The sequence below is a fragment of the Sceloporus occidentalis genome, unplaced genomic scaffold (assembly GCF_023333645.1).
Source record: "Sceloporus occidentalis isolate IW3139 unplaced genomic scaffold, rSceOcc1.0.p SCAF_3, whole genome shotgun sequence".
In the NCBI taxonomy this organism is placed as follows: Eukaryota; Metazoa; Chordata; class Lepidosauria; order Squamata; family Phrynosomatidae; genus Sceloporus; species Sceloporus occidentalis.
In genome coordinates, this window is record NW_028316983.1 from 56,952,559 (window position 1) to 56,968,332 (window position 15,774).

At 39.3% G+C, this 15,774-nt stretch overlaps 1 protein-coding gene across 1 annotated transcript in view; it reads right to left on the reverse strand.

Annotated features, from left to right (window-relative positions):
- CDK18 (cyclin dependent kinase 18) overlaps positions 1-15,774 on the reverse strand; it is a 116,368-nt gene that overhangs the window by 27,074 nt on the left and 73,520 nt on the right. Inside the window, exon 2 of the mRNA XM_089514509.1 lies at positions 9,244-9,398. Within this exon, the coding sequence (XP_089370635.1) occupies positions 9,244-9,367 (124 nt within the window). The 5' untranslated portion in view covers positions 9,368-9,398. The remainder of the gene's footprint in view (positions 1-9,243; positions 9,399-15,774) is intronic.

Sequence of the window (15,774 nt, forward strand, 5' to 3'; positions counted from 1 at the left end):
GATAGGATATGTATAAGAGATACTCAAAACAACATATTAAACAAAGAGGATGAAAGTCATAGGGTTAAGTGTAAATAAGGGTGTTAGATTTATAGGTTTTTTTAGTTCATATGTTTGCATATGTATGTATGTATTTTAGTTAGTTTTTGTTGGTTTTTTATGTTAAGGTGGTGGTGGTTGTGATATATGTGATATATGTTTTATTTGATTAAAATAAAAAATAAAAAAATAAAAAAGGTTGTTGTGAGGATAAAGTGGTGAAGAAGACAGACATGGGCACAGCCCTGAGCCCACTTGAGAAAAGGCAGAATATAAACATAACAAGCAATACACAATGAGTAGTTTATAACTGCATTCTGTAACTGCTACCCTGTACTCAAAGATGGCTACTTTGGAAACAAATGCAAAGGCTTCAGATCTAGTGAAGTATTAAGCAGCCAAGTTTCTAAGCAATGTGCCATCTTTCATCCAGCCAGTTCCTAGTTCATGGTGCAGATACTGGAAAAGGCAAGTTAGTGGGTTCTGTGTTTGATAGCCTCTGGAGCCTGCACTGATGTTACTTTCAAAAACAGTATTGCCAAAGGTACATGCTACATCTGTATTATTTCCCCTTGAGCTGTAGCTTTTGAAAACAGACTTTCATCATAAAAAATTCCAGAGGGTTAGCCTGCTGCAGCAAAAACAACAAAAGGTGGCTCAAGACACTTTTTTTTGCTGTTTTTAAACAAACTGTTCTCTATGTTTTACTGTTTTACTCCAGTACACTCATTCCTGTGAAATATGTTAACTTGCAATGGTTTGCCTGATCCTCTCATCCCACAGGAAAGAGGCACTTAGCAATATTATGTTTGTGTACAGACAATAAAATATTAAATAAATGGGAGTTCTTCCCATTATCCCTATAGTCACTACGCAATACAGTGGACAAACTAAATGTATGCAGGTAGAAACACTGCTTTGAACAGAAAGGCAGATTTGATCAAAGGCACAAAACCAGAAGTCTCTTCCTTCTGGCTGGTCTGTTTGTTATATTCAGCACAAAAAATGTAATACGTGAACATAAAAAGGCCAAATATCAGCAGGTGGACTTCTGAGCAAACTAAAATGAAATGTCTAGCTGTCCAAGGCATGCCTCCCTGAGGCCCATCCAGTGAAAGCCTGGTTTACTGCTGGCAATCCCACCAGCTGAGAACTACCTCCCATGTTTTCACTGTGTTGATTTCGATGTATTTGGACAGTTATCCAATTTGCTCACTAACTGATGAACTGGTGCATTCTGCACAGATCAAAACAGCAGGCTCTCTGGGGTGACACATCTAAGGGATCAAAAGTTGGTTGGGAGAGGTTGAGTAGATTAGCAAGAGCAATTTTATTTCAGCCCTAATCTAAATTAATTGCAAAAATATTTTGTACTTTAAAAACAATGAGGCGCAAGCTTTCATGTGAAAAAAACTAAACACCAAAACAGAAACAATCAATCCAGAACTGGCACACTAAAGCAGAACAAAGATTGTTAAGTCATGGGCTGTGTGGCATTGAATGAACCTCAGTTCCACACAATGTTTTGTAACAGACTGCTTTTTTTAAAAAAGGAAAATACACTATTACTGATTAGGCAAAAGAGGAAAAGAGGAAAAAGGCAATTAAAGTCATGTTATAAAAACTATGGTGTGCCCCCATAGTTGTTGAATTCTTGTTGCCTCGTTTCAGACACTGAACAAAGTGCAAATAAGAAAGGAGGATTAAAGCACTGTCCATGCTTAGAAAAGGCTCACTGGCTCAGCAAAGAAGCAAAAAGTCAAGAGTCAAACAAGCATAAAGCTCTAGAGCAGTAACCTTACTAGATGCCTGTACCCAAATGGCCTTGGCTGGGGAATTTGGTTGCGATAAAGGCAAGCTCAGAGGCCTGTTTGATTCTGCTCCACTTTTCATGTGGATTACAAGCAGGCCCTGACACTTAGAACATAATGAGGCTGCATACGATATCAAAGCAAATTAAAAGGGAAATTGCAGGCATTGCTGTTGCCTTTGACAAGTCTCACTCTTTTTATAAATATATTTAAACATTACCTCTGCCAAAACAAGCTTTGATCTCCTGGGGAAAGAGGCCAGAAACTCTTTGCTTTGCTTGAATCACAACTTTTTAATTACTTTGTTAAGTGTTAACATATCTGCACAGTTCTTAAATAGCCAAGCTCCAGAAAGATCTCAGTTTATTTTGTGGCTTGTTTCTTCCATCTATCAATAATTTATGTCTTGCACTCCAAGAATCCTAATCAAAGAAAAACAACCCACCCACCCCCTGTACAAATATTATATGTAGTATTTGCAGGCCAGATTGAACTTTTTAAAACAGTATGTATTTTACCTCTGCAGCTCTTCTGTGGAAAAGGAAACAGGAAAAACAACAACAACAACAAAACCAGCAATGGTTATCTCAACAGAAAAGAGAAGTCATGAGAACCTTCATGACTTGCCCATATATGCCCTGATATTTTGTAGAGAAGAAGAGGAGGATGAAATAAGTTTTATAAATTCAGTCCTAGTACCATTGCAGTTTGGCTCTTATTTTAAGAAAGGCCCCAGAGCTCTCCAGCACCTGTGAATCGGAAGCAGGCGGATGACATTTCTAGCTCTTCCATATGGTACTGAGGCAAAAGGAGATGCCTTAAAGATGGAGAAGCTTCAAGCAGTTCTTACAAAATGTCTTGAGAACTCTTTACAAGTGCCCTTTCCAGCTTTTGTACCAGCAGACTGCACCAAACCCAAAGGTGACACTGCCTGGAACTTCCTGTGCTCACTTAGAGGATTATTTGTTTTTCCACTTGTCCTTCTGCGATTCTTTGTGCATGTCTTATTATTGCTTGTGTTCAGGGGAGGGAAGGGGAAGGGAGAGAAAGAAAGGCAGGCAGGCAGAGCATGGTTAAACCTGATGTGATTTTCTAATTGATAGTGTTTGATTGCAAGCTAGATTCTCTTATTGGGGCCTAATTATTGTAGCCTTTGGTTGCAGCCTAATTTTGGTGGTAACTGATGGAATGAAGAAAGGTGCCTTGTCCATGGTCTCTGAACACAGAGTTAATAGTGTATGTTGACTTTTACCATTGAACAAAGAGGACTAGTAACAGCCAATAGATGTGATGTGGAAAAGAGTCAAGGGTCCAAAACACACTGCAGAAATAATCCAGTTTGAGACCACTTTAACTGCCATGGCTCAATGTTAGGGAATTCTGGGAACTATACTTTTATGAGACATTTAGCCTTCTCTGTCAGAGAGCTCTGGTGTTCAAATAAACTACAATTTCCAGGATTTTCTAGCACTGAGCTAGGGCAATTAAAGTGGTCTCAAACTGGATTATTTCTGCAGTATGTTTTTGACCAAGCTCTCAGGATGGTGAAAAATCAAGATGATTTTATTTTTGAAAACAAGCCAACAAATTTCAGCCTGGAAATATTTTTATGGCCTTCTTTAGGGGCCGTTAATTCTATGCTGTATTGTAGAATTGTTGTGATAAGGCTGTCCTTGATGTACATTTAAGAAACTGGAATAGTATCATGCTCTGCCTCCTACTACACAACAGTAAGTTGCCAAGCATAAACTTTGGAGATGCTCTTTAGAATCCTGCAGGATGATTATAAAATTGTAATGTATTATTTTGTCCCTGTACACATTTATTTTGCTTAATAGGCATTTTTTTAAAAAAACTAAGACAATTTATATGTAATATGATTCATGCACATATAACTGATTTGTAAATTACAATGTCTCTTTTGTTAGAATTACTGTTATCTATGTTTTGTTCTCTTGTAACAGGGCCTGAAGAAGGCATAAATGCCAACATACATTTTCTAAGAATAAAATAATCTCTTTTTCCAACATCATGAGACACTGTATCTTTTTCCCATTATGCTCTGTACCAATGGTGTTGGACTGCACTGGGGTTGGAGTGGATTCCTCATTTTGCTATGAAAATGATAAGCTCCCCCAGCTCAGATTGCAGGCCACTTGTGCTCTTCTTCAGTGAGTTCCCTGGGCAGCTTACAAAGAAACAAAACTACAATAAAAACTATTGAAAATGACCAGTAGCTGAAATAAGACATTAACCTGAGATAATAAGACCATCTTCATTGAAGAAAAGGTTATCTTGAAAAAGATCAATTCATCTTTCCCATTTTTCTATTTGGGCCTTAATATTAACATGCAGTTTTCACAGCTGTTTACTTCCAACTCTGTTTTTCTATTTGCCTGCTGAATTCCCAAACATTTTGCTCTTTTGTTGCTCAGTTAGAAACCTAGGTTCCCACCTCCCCCCCCCCCCCTTTATACTATAGGCTGCATCGTTATTTATACTTTCCTTTTGTTTATTTTTAACCAGTAATCTTTCCATATGCAATAAGCTGCATTTCTATGCACTTTACAGACAGTGGTGGGTCACAGTTAAGGTGACAACTACAGCCTTATTTAGGAATTTGAAATCTGTGCTAGTGAAATTGTGAAGGAGCCAGGAGTACAGTGTTAGCCTTCCCCACAACTTAAAAATTCACCAGTCAGCAATGCTGCCCCCAGCAGCCAATGTGATTGATACATTCTGAAGCCACATTTACATCACAAGGTTCTCTCCATAACACTGCAGATCCTAAATGACTGGGTTTCCTGTTCTGTGGGGCATCCCTAGGGCTGCATGGGCTGTACTACGTGACACTATATCAGACACAAACATCTGCATTATTGCAGAAACAGGCTGTGCTGTTCACTTGCGTCTCTTTAAAATGATAAAGAGATTGTGTGAGTGGGCTGAGGCTCAGTGGGAGGAGAAAGAAGAGGCCCCAGGCTTTAAAAAAGTTAAATTTTAATTTTTCTTAAATTTTGAATTTTTTTAAAAAATTATTCTCTTAAAAATTTCTTAAGAACATCATATCTTACTAGATTTTCACCTGAACCACATAAAACGGTGTACATGTAAATACATTTAGGATCTGTATATATGGTGATTTAAAGGTATAATTTTAATTTTGCTAGTAGTTTATGTCCCCATTGTTACCACTACATTCAGTGATACAAACAAGTTATGATTTATGAGTAACATTAGCATAAAAATATTACTAATGGTTCTATATGGTGTGGTGTGGGAGGTCAATGGTGGGGTGACAACCTGAGTTACTGTACCGGGTGACGCCCACTCTAATGATGCCAACCCTAGTGATGCCACTGTCTCTTCCCATGGAAGAAATTCTACATGTGCTGAAGTGGCACATTGAGTAGAAGCATGTCAGCACATGCACTGCTATTGTAGGCCAGGGTTAGCCATGTGTATTCCCACTGGCCCTTTCATATACTGAGTAATGAATACTGGAGCACCTCTCATTTCAGCTGATTATAGCCCCCAGATGGCAGGCTCTTAGTGCCATTGGTCAAAAGACATTGCATAGGGATTCTCCTATATTACTTCATAGAGATCTGGTGAAAAGAAAAAATAATGGAGGAATTGAGGGTAAAACATGCGACAATTACAAGTCAGACACTGTTATCTGCTCCCCTCGCCTTACGTCTATGAATGAAGCAAGGCAATTCTTCACAAAAGTTCAAAGCACACCAAGGGGTAAATAGATCAGCACTAAATGCTGGCATCAGGATGGAGTGGGGATGTGGTGACCGCATGTCAGCCACCCCGCCTACTCCCTGATTCTGGTGTCATGCTGCACGCCTAACTGCATGGCAGGCGGTGTCATGCCATTTCTTTGGTGCAACATTTCGACGTGCTGTGCCAAAGAATTGGCAAAAAGTCACTGCTGCAGTGGCAAGGGCAGCTTTTTGCTACTCTAAAAAGGAATGTGATCTTTTAGAATGGCAAACTGCTGGATTGGGGCCATGACGTGTGGTTGCTGCTGCCCTGATCAGTGCTAAAAGGAACACTGGGACGCCTCTCTATCAGGCAGTCTGCTTTCCTCCCAAGTCCTTCTCTGCCCCTTTACGCCTTTGATTGTGTACTCTGTTGCTAATAGTTCCAAGCTGAATATTATTAAAAGGACTGATAAATTGTTGTTTTATTGCACTGCCATTTTGAAAAATCAACAGAATTTGCACATGGGGGGGGAGGGGAGATGGAAAAGAATTTGAGATTTTATGTTATGGGTGAAACAGGATTTTCCTAATTACAAATTGTTCTGTGCACTGTATGGGGAAGTCTGGAAAGCCAACTTGCAACTGCTCCTAACAAGCAATTAAGATTTTACAGTCCACATCTTCTAGAAGGTACTGTGAGAATAGTAACTTTAGCAATGATTTTGCTTGTGATTATAGTGGCAAAAATTGGAAAGATGTTCAATCAAAGGAACTGCAATGGTGATCTGATTTGTTTTGTATGATGGGTGTAAACACACTGAAAAATGTATATGTATACTTGTTGTGTGTCTTCAAAACATTTCTGACTCATAGCAATCCTACACTGACATTATCACTGACAATCCTACACTTGCCAATTATCATTGGCAAGATTTGTTCAGAGAGGTTTTGCCTTTGCCTTCCTCTGAGGCTGTGTGACTTGCCCAAAATCACGCAGTGGCTTTCCATGACTGAGCAGGTTGCAGATAACAAACTGAAAGACAATTATCCAACAAGCAAGAAAATTTAACACAATTGCAGATCTCCCTCTTTCATTATCATTTTGTAATTCCCCAATTACCTACAATTGCATACTGCATATATGAATACAATATCTCAGATATTAAACTTTTCCTTGAAGCCCAATCATTTTTACCAGTTTAGAAAAATTCTTTCTGGGCATTTAAAAGGACTAAAATGAGAAACAACAGAGAAACTGGAAGTAGTACCATGCTTTTTGTTGTGAGGCTCCTTTCTCACAACAGCTGTGTGTTTATTAATACCTATGTAAAATGCCACTGCAAATGCTTTTTTTAAATGTACAACTGAGAAGCCCACAAAGGTAAGCTTTATTGTATGGACAGATTGATCTGTGCATATGACTGTATATGTGATAACTCTCTAACCCTGGGGACTAGGGATGGGACCTACTGCCATAAGAGCAGGGACTTATTTTTCTGTAATGAGAAGGCCAAAAGTGAATTTGTGTGTGTTTTTTTCTTGGTTTTAAAATCTCATTTCCACTGCTCTGCAGACTTGCTCAAATCACTCAGAAAGTCCCTAGAGGGCTTCATGGTTGTTTCACTCCCTCTCTCCTTTCCTTCTGTTATTCCAGCAGTGCTGCCTGCCAAGAACGGTTACGATTATTGTTCTTTTTGTTAAAAGGACTTCCATCCTCCTTATTTATTTTCTGAAGGAAAAGGGCATGGTCTCATAATCTCCATTTACAGACAATTGGTTCCTGCCATAATTTCATCTTCAGAAATGGAGAGTGTTTTCCACCCTCCTGCACAGAGATAGACATAACCCAAAACCTACACACCTGCCAGTGAGACATAAACAGTCTTCCATCTCCATCTTCAGAATGGAAGCTTTAATGTAGACCTCACGGTTACAGCAAAGTATCTGACTTCTAGACTCTTCTGATGAACTATTTCAAGATGAAAACTTGAAAGCTTGAACAGTTTTGTTATCTTTTTGTAGGGCCTAATAAAGTTATTACTGTTGTTGCATGCTTTCAAGTCATTTCTGACTTAGGGCAACACTAAGGTGAACCTATCATGAGGTTTTCTTGGCAGAATTTGCTTAGAGGGGGTTTGCCTTTGCTTTCCTCTGAGGCTCAGAGAGTGTGACTAATAAAGGTACTGTTAACTGCCATCAAGTCGACTTCCACTTATGGTGACCTCAGAGTCACTATGAATCTGAGTGACTCAAGGGCAGCTAACAATAACAAGTAGGAGACCTGCAAGCCACCCTATCATCAACAGCCTTACTCAAGTCTCACAGGCTCAGAGCTGTGGCTTCTCTGAAGGAGTGTATCCATCTGGAATACAATCTTCATGTTTTCCTATTTCCCTTGACCATAGCAAGCATTATTGTTTTTAATATTGAGTCAGGTTAGTCATCTTTGCCTCTAGGGAGAGTTCTGGTTTGATTTCCTCAAGGATCCATTTGTTTGTCTTTTTAGAAGTCCACTGTATAAGCAAGTATTATCCAACTATAATTTTTGTTTCTATCCATGCTCAGCATTGTTACCTTTGTCTTCTTATTTTCAGCAGGAGCAGGAGCAATTTTTTTTAACTTGATTGAGGTATAACTGGGATCTGTTATTCTTACTAGCAGTTTTACTGATACAGAAGTGTAGTACTGACCTTAGTCATCTTTCATTCCACATTCGTGTTACTCTCAATTCCAGAGCTTGGAAATGGAAGTGAGAATGAGAACACTGTGAGTGTGGAGTAGAAAACCCAGGATGCTTAACTCCAAATGAAAACAAAAACATGGAGTTCTGTCACTCTCCGCTCAACGTTTAAAACTTCTAAAGCATTTTGGAATTGCCTGCTGCTAAAAACCATCCTTGCAAAAGAAGCAGAATAACATTTGCCCCTCAAGGACACAAAAAATTAGCTAAAGGGTGGGCATTCAGAACAGTTGCCCTTAAAAGCTGAATGACATAAAAAAAAGCCACAATTTGAGGTATTGTTTCCTTTAGATTTCTGCACTGGCAGTTCATTCACTCTGATAACAAGCTGTCAAGGAAGCAAGATGGGGAATGTTATGACCTATTATTCAAGTACTTCTTGAGTTAGAATTCCACCCCCATTTTAATTCAGCAACTCTTGCTTTGGTAAAATATCTTTTAATTCTATTACAGTCAGCCCTCCATATCCAAGGATTCCTTATTCAAGGATTCAACCATCCACAGCTTGAAAATATTTGAAAATATATATGAATTCCAAAAAGCAAAGCCTGATTTGCCATTTTATATAAGGGACACCATTTCACTATGCAATTATATTTAATGGATAGAGCATCCACAAATTTGGGTATCCATGGAGGGTTGGAACCAAACCCCAGTAGATACCAAGGGCACACTGAATTATTCTATTATGTTGGTTGTGTAACCCCCTCCCCCAAAATCACCTTACTGCCCCTTGTTAGGGCAAAAAAGTGATCTAGAAATGATTGACTGAATGAACACAAACAAATGATCTATAGCATCCCCATAGTAAGAGGAATATCATCTCTGACGGTTTCAGCTGTCTGGATTTAACACAAGCACTAGCATCCTGCCCGAAACAAGCACTAGCATCCTGCCCATACCGCTTTCAGTTCAGTGAGATTGATCTTCCACCTTTTACCTTCATTCTTTCTGTTGTTGAGCTGATTGAACTGCTCTGTAAACTCTGCCAGTGATTCCTCAATAGTCTCAGTCCGGGGAACCGAAAGAGAAAAACGCCTCTTAAAAGTTTTCATCTTGTTCATTGTATCCTGTACACCAAGATAGCAGCAGGATCTGGTGGGGAAAAAAAGGAAAATGATGAAACTCACTTATTCTATTCATGAACAATTAATATATTTTGGGGTTGGGCCTTATTACATATCTGGTGCAAAGGATATACTTTTCCTTGGCCTGAGTTCAACTAAAAGTGACAGCAGCAATTCTATGATTTTAGACACAGGACTATCTTGATTGTTATTAGGGATGGAAATACTGTATGTACTCAACTATAAGTCAATCTCATGTATCAGTTGAGGTCAACTTTTTGGGCCCAAATTTAGGATATTTATATATCTCATGGATACATCGAGGTTCAGATGTAAGAAGGAAGCCTGGCTGGGGAGAGGTTGCGGGGCAATCAATTGCCTTTCCTAGCCTCTCCTCAGCTGGACTTTCCCCAGGGGAGGGAACTCAGCTGGAGAGAGGCTGCAGCGCAGTTGATCACCTTTCCCAGCCGGCTTTCCCCCATGAAGTTAGCTCAGCTGGGTTGTCCCTTGGCTTGTACCATATTAACATGTGTGTAAGTTGGCCCAGTTTTTTGAGGTCAATTTTTGACCTAAATTTCTCGACTTATAGATGAGTATATAGGGTAATGTTCAAAAATATTTGAAGAATGAATCATCACAATTTAGGACTCATTGTGTGCAAAATTTACACATTTCCCCCCACAGAAAACAGCATTTTCAGAACAGGAAAGATTATTCCTCACCCCTGGAAAATAGTGTTTCTGACAGAAATACAGTATTATCATCTGCACAAAAAAAAATCTGTTTCCTGCATTGAAAATGCTGGGCAGTTTAATGGCGTTATCACAGCAGGTAGAAAAATGCTAAAATTGTTCATTGCTTCTATTGAGAACTAATTTAGCAGACATGTACATCCCTCATTGTTATAGGGCTGCCACAGTGGTCCTATGCTGAGGTTGAGTAGGATTGATCATATTCTAAAACATGGCAAGGAAATAGATTCCACAGTTTATTCTCCAAAAATGGTTCAACAGATTGATCTGGCACTTAACAGTACAGCAGAGATTGGTTTGAAGGTGGTCTGCACCCATTCTGAAGCAAAAATAGGAAATAGTTTTATTAAACAGGAGTTTAAAATTCAAGGAGTGCTTACTGTGGTTAGACAGTCATTGTCTAACCAAGTCCACTTACTTGGTTTCAAATAGTTGTCAAATGATAAAAAAACAGTACCCCTGACTAAAATCTCAAAAAGGGAGTCTCAGGAGGAAAAGTCTTTCTCCACAACAACAAGGAAGCTATTCTGTTCATACAAATGATACCTCACTTGAATTATTGCTTCCTAATTTGAAGAAGCCAGCTGACAACACTCTTTGAGTACTTACAGATATGACATGAGCTAAGCTCCCAAATGCACAATGGTTGCATAGACATAACAAAATAAATCCATGGTGTCATTTATTGAAATCTAGTTCATTCTGTGATTTATAAACAAGCCTATTGTGTGATTTATAAACTAAACATAGGTTGTGAAACCTAAAGTAACAGATTTTGGCCACCACTTGGAGATACCACTCTTCATAGAATCATAGAATTGGAAGAGACCACAAGGGCCATCCAGTCCAACCCCCTGCCATGCAGGAAATCCAAATCAAAGCATCCCCGACAGATGGCCATCCAGCCTCCGTTTGAAGACCTCCAAGGAGGGAGACTCCACTACACTCCGAGGAAGTGTGTTCCACTGTCAAACAGCCCTTACTGTCTGGAAGTTCCTCCTAATGTTGAGGTGGAATCTCTTTTCCTGCAGCTTGCATCCATTGCTCCGGGTCCTAGTCTCTGGAGCAGCAGAAAACAAGCTTGCTCCCTCCTCAATATGACATCCCTTCAAATATTTAAACAGGGCTATCATATCACCTCTTAACCTTCTTTTCTCCAGGCTAAACATCCCCAACTCCCTAAGGCGTTCCTCATAGGGCATGGTTTCCAGACCCTTCACCATTTTAGTCGCCCTCCTTTGGACACGCTCTAGTTTCTCAATGTCCTTTTTGAATTGTGGCGCCCAGAACAATATTTGAGTTGAGCACAACTCAAACCTCATAGGCTAACAGTAATAAAATGAACACCAGAAAAGGCACTCTTGATGATGATGATGATTTTATTCATTTCCTACAGTTTCTCCAATACTGAGATTCAAAATGGTTTACAGGATATTAAAACCAGAACAAATTGAAAACATATTTTAAAATCAGTAAAAATGCATACACCTCTTTTTCAATTAAATCATTTAATGCATTATTTGTAAAAAAATATTTAAAAATTCATTAAAAACAGGATATAAAAGCAAAACAACACAGCATTAAAAGCTCATTTCAGACAATTCCCAAAAGCCTACTGGAATAGGATTTTTCACATGCTGGTGACAAGAAACTGAGGAGGGAGCCATCCAAACCTCCGTAGGGAAGGATTTTCAAAGTCTGTGAGTAGACACTGAGAAGGGTGACGTTGGGTAAGTCACACTCTCTCAGCCTCAGAGGATGGCAATGGCAAACCCCCTCTGAAGAAACTTGCCAAGGAAACTCATGATAGGTTTGCCTTAGGGTCGCCATAAGTTAGAAACAAGTTGAAGGCACACAATAACAACAACCTCATGTGAAGGGTGAGGAGAGAGTCTGCTATATGTGGAGAGGCTCCATTTACTCTAGTGTTCTGGGCTTCATGAAGAGCACCCATGGATATAGGATGCTCTCTTCTTCAGAAAGCCATCTTCCATGCATGGAGCAATGATAGGACGGTGACAAGGCTAGAAAGCTCCCCTTCTCAAGTATTTACTCCACCTAGTTCTTGAACACCATGAGAGATGAATTAAGCATTAAGAATTAAGCATTTCTGAGCTCATCTCTCAGTTTCCTTTCAGATTGCCCACATTCTAATCAGGCCACTTTTGTTGTCCTTTACCTGAGGAGTGATTCATTTTAAAAACAAGAACAGATGGTTACTGTCTGCAGCTTCAAACTGGTTCTGTCCTTTCTTACTTTTCTGGGCTAAAATTTAACCTTAAATCAACAGCAAGATGGATTCTCAGGTATTTGGGAATGGCTATATGGCAAAGCTAGGATGTTTCTTGGAACAAAAGCCCTTTCCCCTGTGGTTTCTTCTAACTCTATGATTTTGCAAGATAGGGGCATCACCAAAACACTCACATTTCAACATTATCTACTAGCTGGTTGGACGTTACCGTACATCAAATGCTGAAGCAGAGGCTACACACATTTTCTTTTTTCGAGGGGTTTCATTCTACCAGGAATTAATAGCAGATGAGGCTGAATCTAGTTGTAGGCAGAGCCAGAACCAAAAGCAGTATGGGGATAACTGTTTTCTTTTTCTTTCTGACAATCCTTTCCTCCCCCTCAGTGTCATATTCTTGGCTGAGAGCAGGAAGGAAGACAGAGGTACTTGACAGGCTTTTGAAATTAGATAAAGAATATATACAAAATTTGGTTGAGAGTTACAGGTTCTTACTTTAGAAGAGTAACACAAAATCACATTGGCAGATCTTTTGAGAGACAGCTGTATAGATTTTGCAGCCTGGGTTAGGTGAATAATAACCATGGCCTGCCAAGTTATTTGACACCCAAGGCAAAACAAAAGCAAAAACAAAAACAAACAAAACAAAACTTGAATGTACCTCTCCTTGACAGCAAAAATACAGCATTAGTAAATAAACTGAATCACAGTCCATAGGTCCCTTTTCCACGACTCTTTAAATCATATGCCTTAGGTGACTGCCTCACTTTGCCTAGTAGCAGGACCAGCCTCTTTTATTTCAGCTCTTATGCGGTTATTTGGCAGCCTTTGGATGGAAAAGCAACTTCTCAGTGGAAATAAGATTGTTAGAATAAGACAGTCAAAAACTGTACATCTTGTGCCTCTGTTAATTAACTTTGGTTTCACATGAACATTTCAGCTGCTAATTAGCAGATGCATTCAGGGCAATGAAGATCAAGCTGATTGAAATCTGTGTCCAGGCACATTCTCCTCCATATATATGCTATAATAATAATAACAACAACAACAACAAAACAACAACAACAACCAACAACTAGAAGAACACTTGTCAATCAAACTAACAAAAATAAAAAGCAACTATACACAGAATATGCCAGGTGTTGAGATCTAAACTACAAGTGGGGTGGTCATTCAACTATCACCATTTAACAACAAGAGAAAGCATAACCCAAAGAAAGAGGACACCGGTTTGCATAAAGCTTAAGTATGCTACTTTGAATGTATAGATGAAACTTAAGAAATAATTCATGTCATTGAGATAGAAATTCAATGCATGACAGTATGATAGGGAAGACTGAGACCTGGTGAACCATGTAACCATTTTATCAGCTGTCCAGGTATTGTTCTCAGGCACTTTCAAAGTCTGAACCAGACAAGAACTAGACAAGATCCTGAAGTGTAAAGATATAACACCAACACTAAAGTTAGGATCATCTGAGCCATTATACAGATATGAAAGCTGGACAGTGAAGAAAAGTAGATAGGAAGAAAAGAATTCCATTTGAGATGTGGTGCTGGAGAAGAGTGCACAGCCAAAGGGACAAACAGATGGGTCCCTGAACAGATCCAGTGTGAACTCTCCCTGGAAGCCAAGATGACTAAATTGAGGCTGTCATACTTTGGTCACATCATGAAAAGGCATGGCTAAGAAAAGGCAATAATGTTAGAAAAGGTGGAAGGCAGCAGGAAGAGAACTACACATCAGATGGTTAGACTCAATCAGCGAGTTCATGGGGCTGAACCTGTAGGACCTAAGCAGAGTGGTTGAGGATCAGGATCTTGATGTTTCATTCACAGGGTCACCATGAGTCGAGGTTGATTTGAAGGAGTTAACAACAAATAACAACAACCTTTGAAGCTGCTGCTCTCTTGTCCTATTGTTCTTTATCAAAAGACCAGACCTGGATCTGATAGCCCTTCAAAGAGAGGACGCTTCTCTGTAAAGCAGGAAACATGGATACCGTAAGCACAAGTCCTGTAACAATGTTATTTTATCATTTTTCTGCATAATATTATCATATAGTGTTAATGATTTTATTATTTTTGTTTGTTCCACAGAATTATATGAAGAGAGGCTCAGTCTGAAGGAAATCAGGCAAGCAAAGAGGATGCTTTCAGACAGCCTCACTCTAATTGGGAAAATGGATGTCAGGGCTGCATCACGGAGGTAACATTCCTAGACACAGTAAATGACGGTGCACTGGAAGAGTTGTCATGGGAACTGAACACACAGAAACTGACCCTGGACATAATCCTGACTGGTGCCAAGAACCTAGTGTGAGATTTGTTATCAAACTAATGCAGATAGCTATCTCAGTGAAATGAAATTCAGTATATGTTTAATGTTTTCAAGCTCCAGTCATAATTAATTTCAAATTAAATGTCTAACATAATAAAGAAAAAAAATGAGAGGATTAAAAGGAAGAGTCAATATGCAAATGTCTTCAGAACACACCAGGATTATTTAAAACCACATTATATAAGAGATATAGAATGTATGTCACAGGTTAAAAAAGATGCAACTAAGTCTAATCAAATATTAGCATGGTTAATGAGTTGAGTCAAGGAAGCTATAAAAAAGCACAGAAGTGTCTCTTCAATAGTGGAACAGTTGTCCAAATGAGGACGAGTGCTGATGAAACAATTGTTGACAATATAGCAAGCCAAAATAAAAAGTGGAAATTGAGTAACATGTTGCTAAAAGTGCAGACATGAAACAGCAAATATTTCTATAAATATCTCTGCAGGAAGCAAGCAAGGGACTTACCAGTGAAACTGCCTGTCAGTACACTCAGGTCAGACAAAAGAGAATCCTTCTTCAAACAATGTATTACTAATTTATGAAATTTGCTGCCAAATAGATTAAATGGCTTTAAAGGTGAACACAACAAATGCACAAGGGAGAAATCCGTTAAAAGATACTGGTCATGACAGAGAAACAGGACAGGATCAGAGGGAATATGCTGGTGGGCTTTCTAGCCATTTTGGCCCACAGGACACATTTTGAACATTTTTAATAAGGGTGCTAAGGCGCAACCCTCCTCAAGCAACCAAGGGCTGATCCTCTCTGCTTCTGTGTAAGTGCTTTCTCCACTTTTGTTCACACACCATATCATCAAACATACAAAAGGGATAACCATGTTAATCCTCTAGCAAAAACAGCTGAAGTGCCACAGGACCAACAAATTATAACATGAGTTTATAGAATCATAGAGTTGGAAGAGACCACAAGAACCATCCAGTCCAACCCCCTGCCATGCAGGAAATCCAAATCAAAGCATCCCCGAGTGATGGCCATCCAGCCTCCGTTTGAAGACCTCCAAGGAGGGAGACTCCACTACACTCCGAGGAAGTGTGTTCCA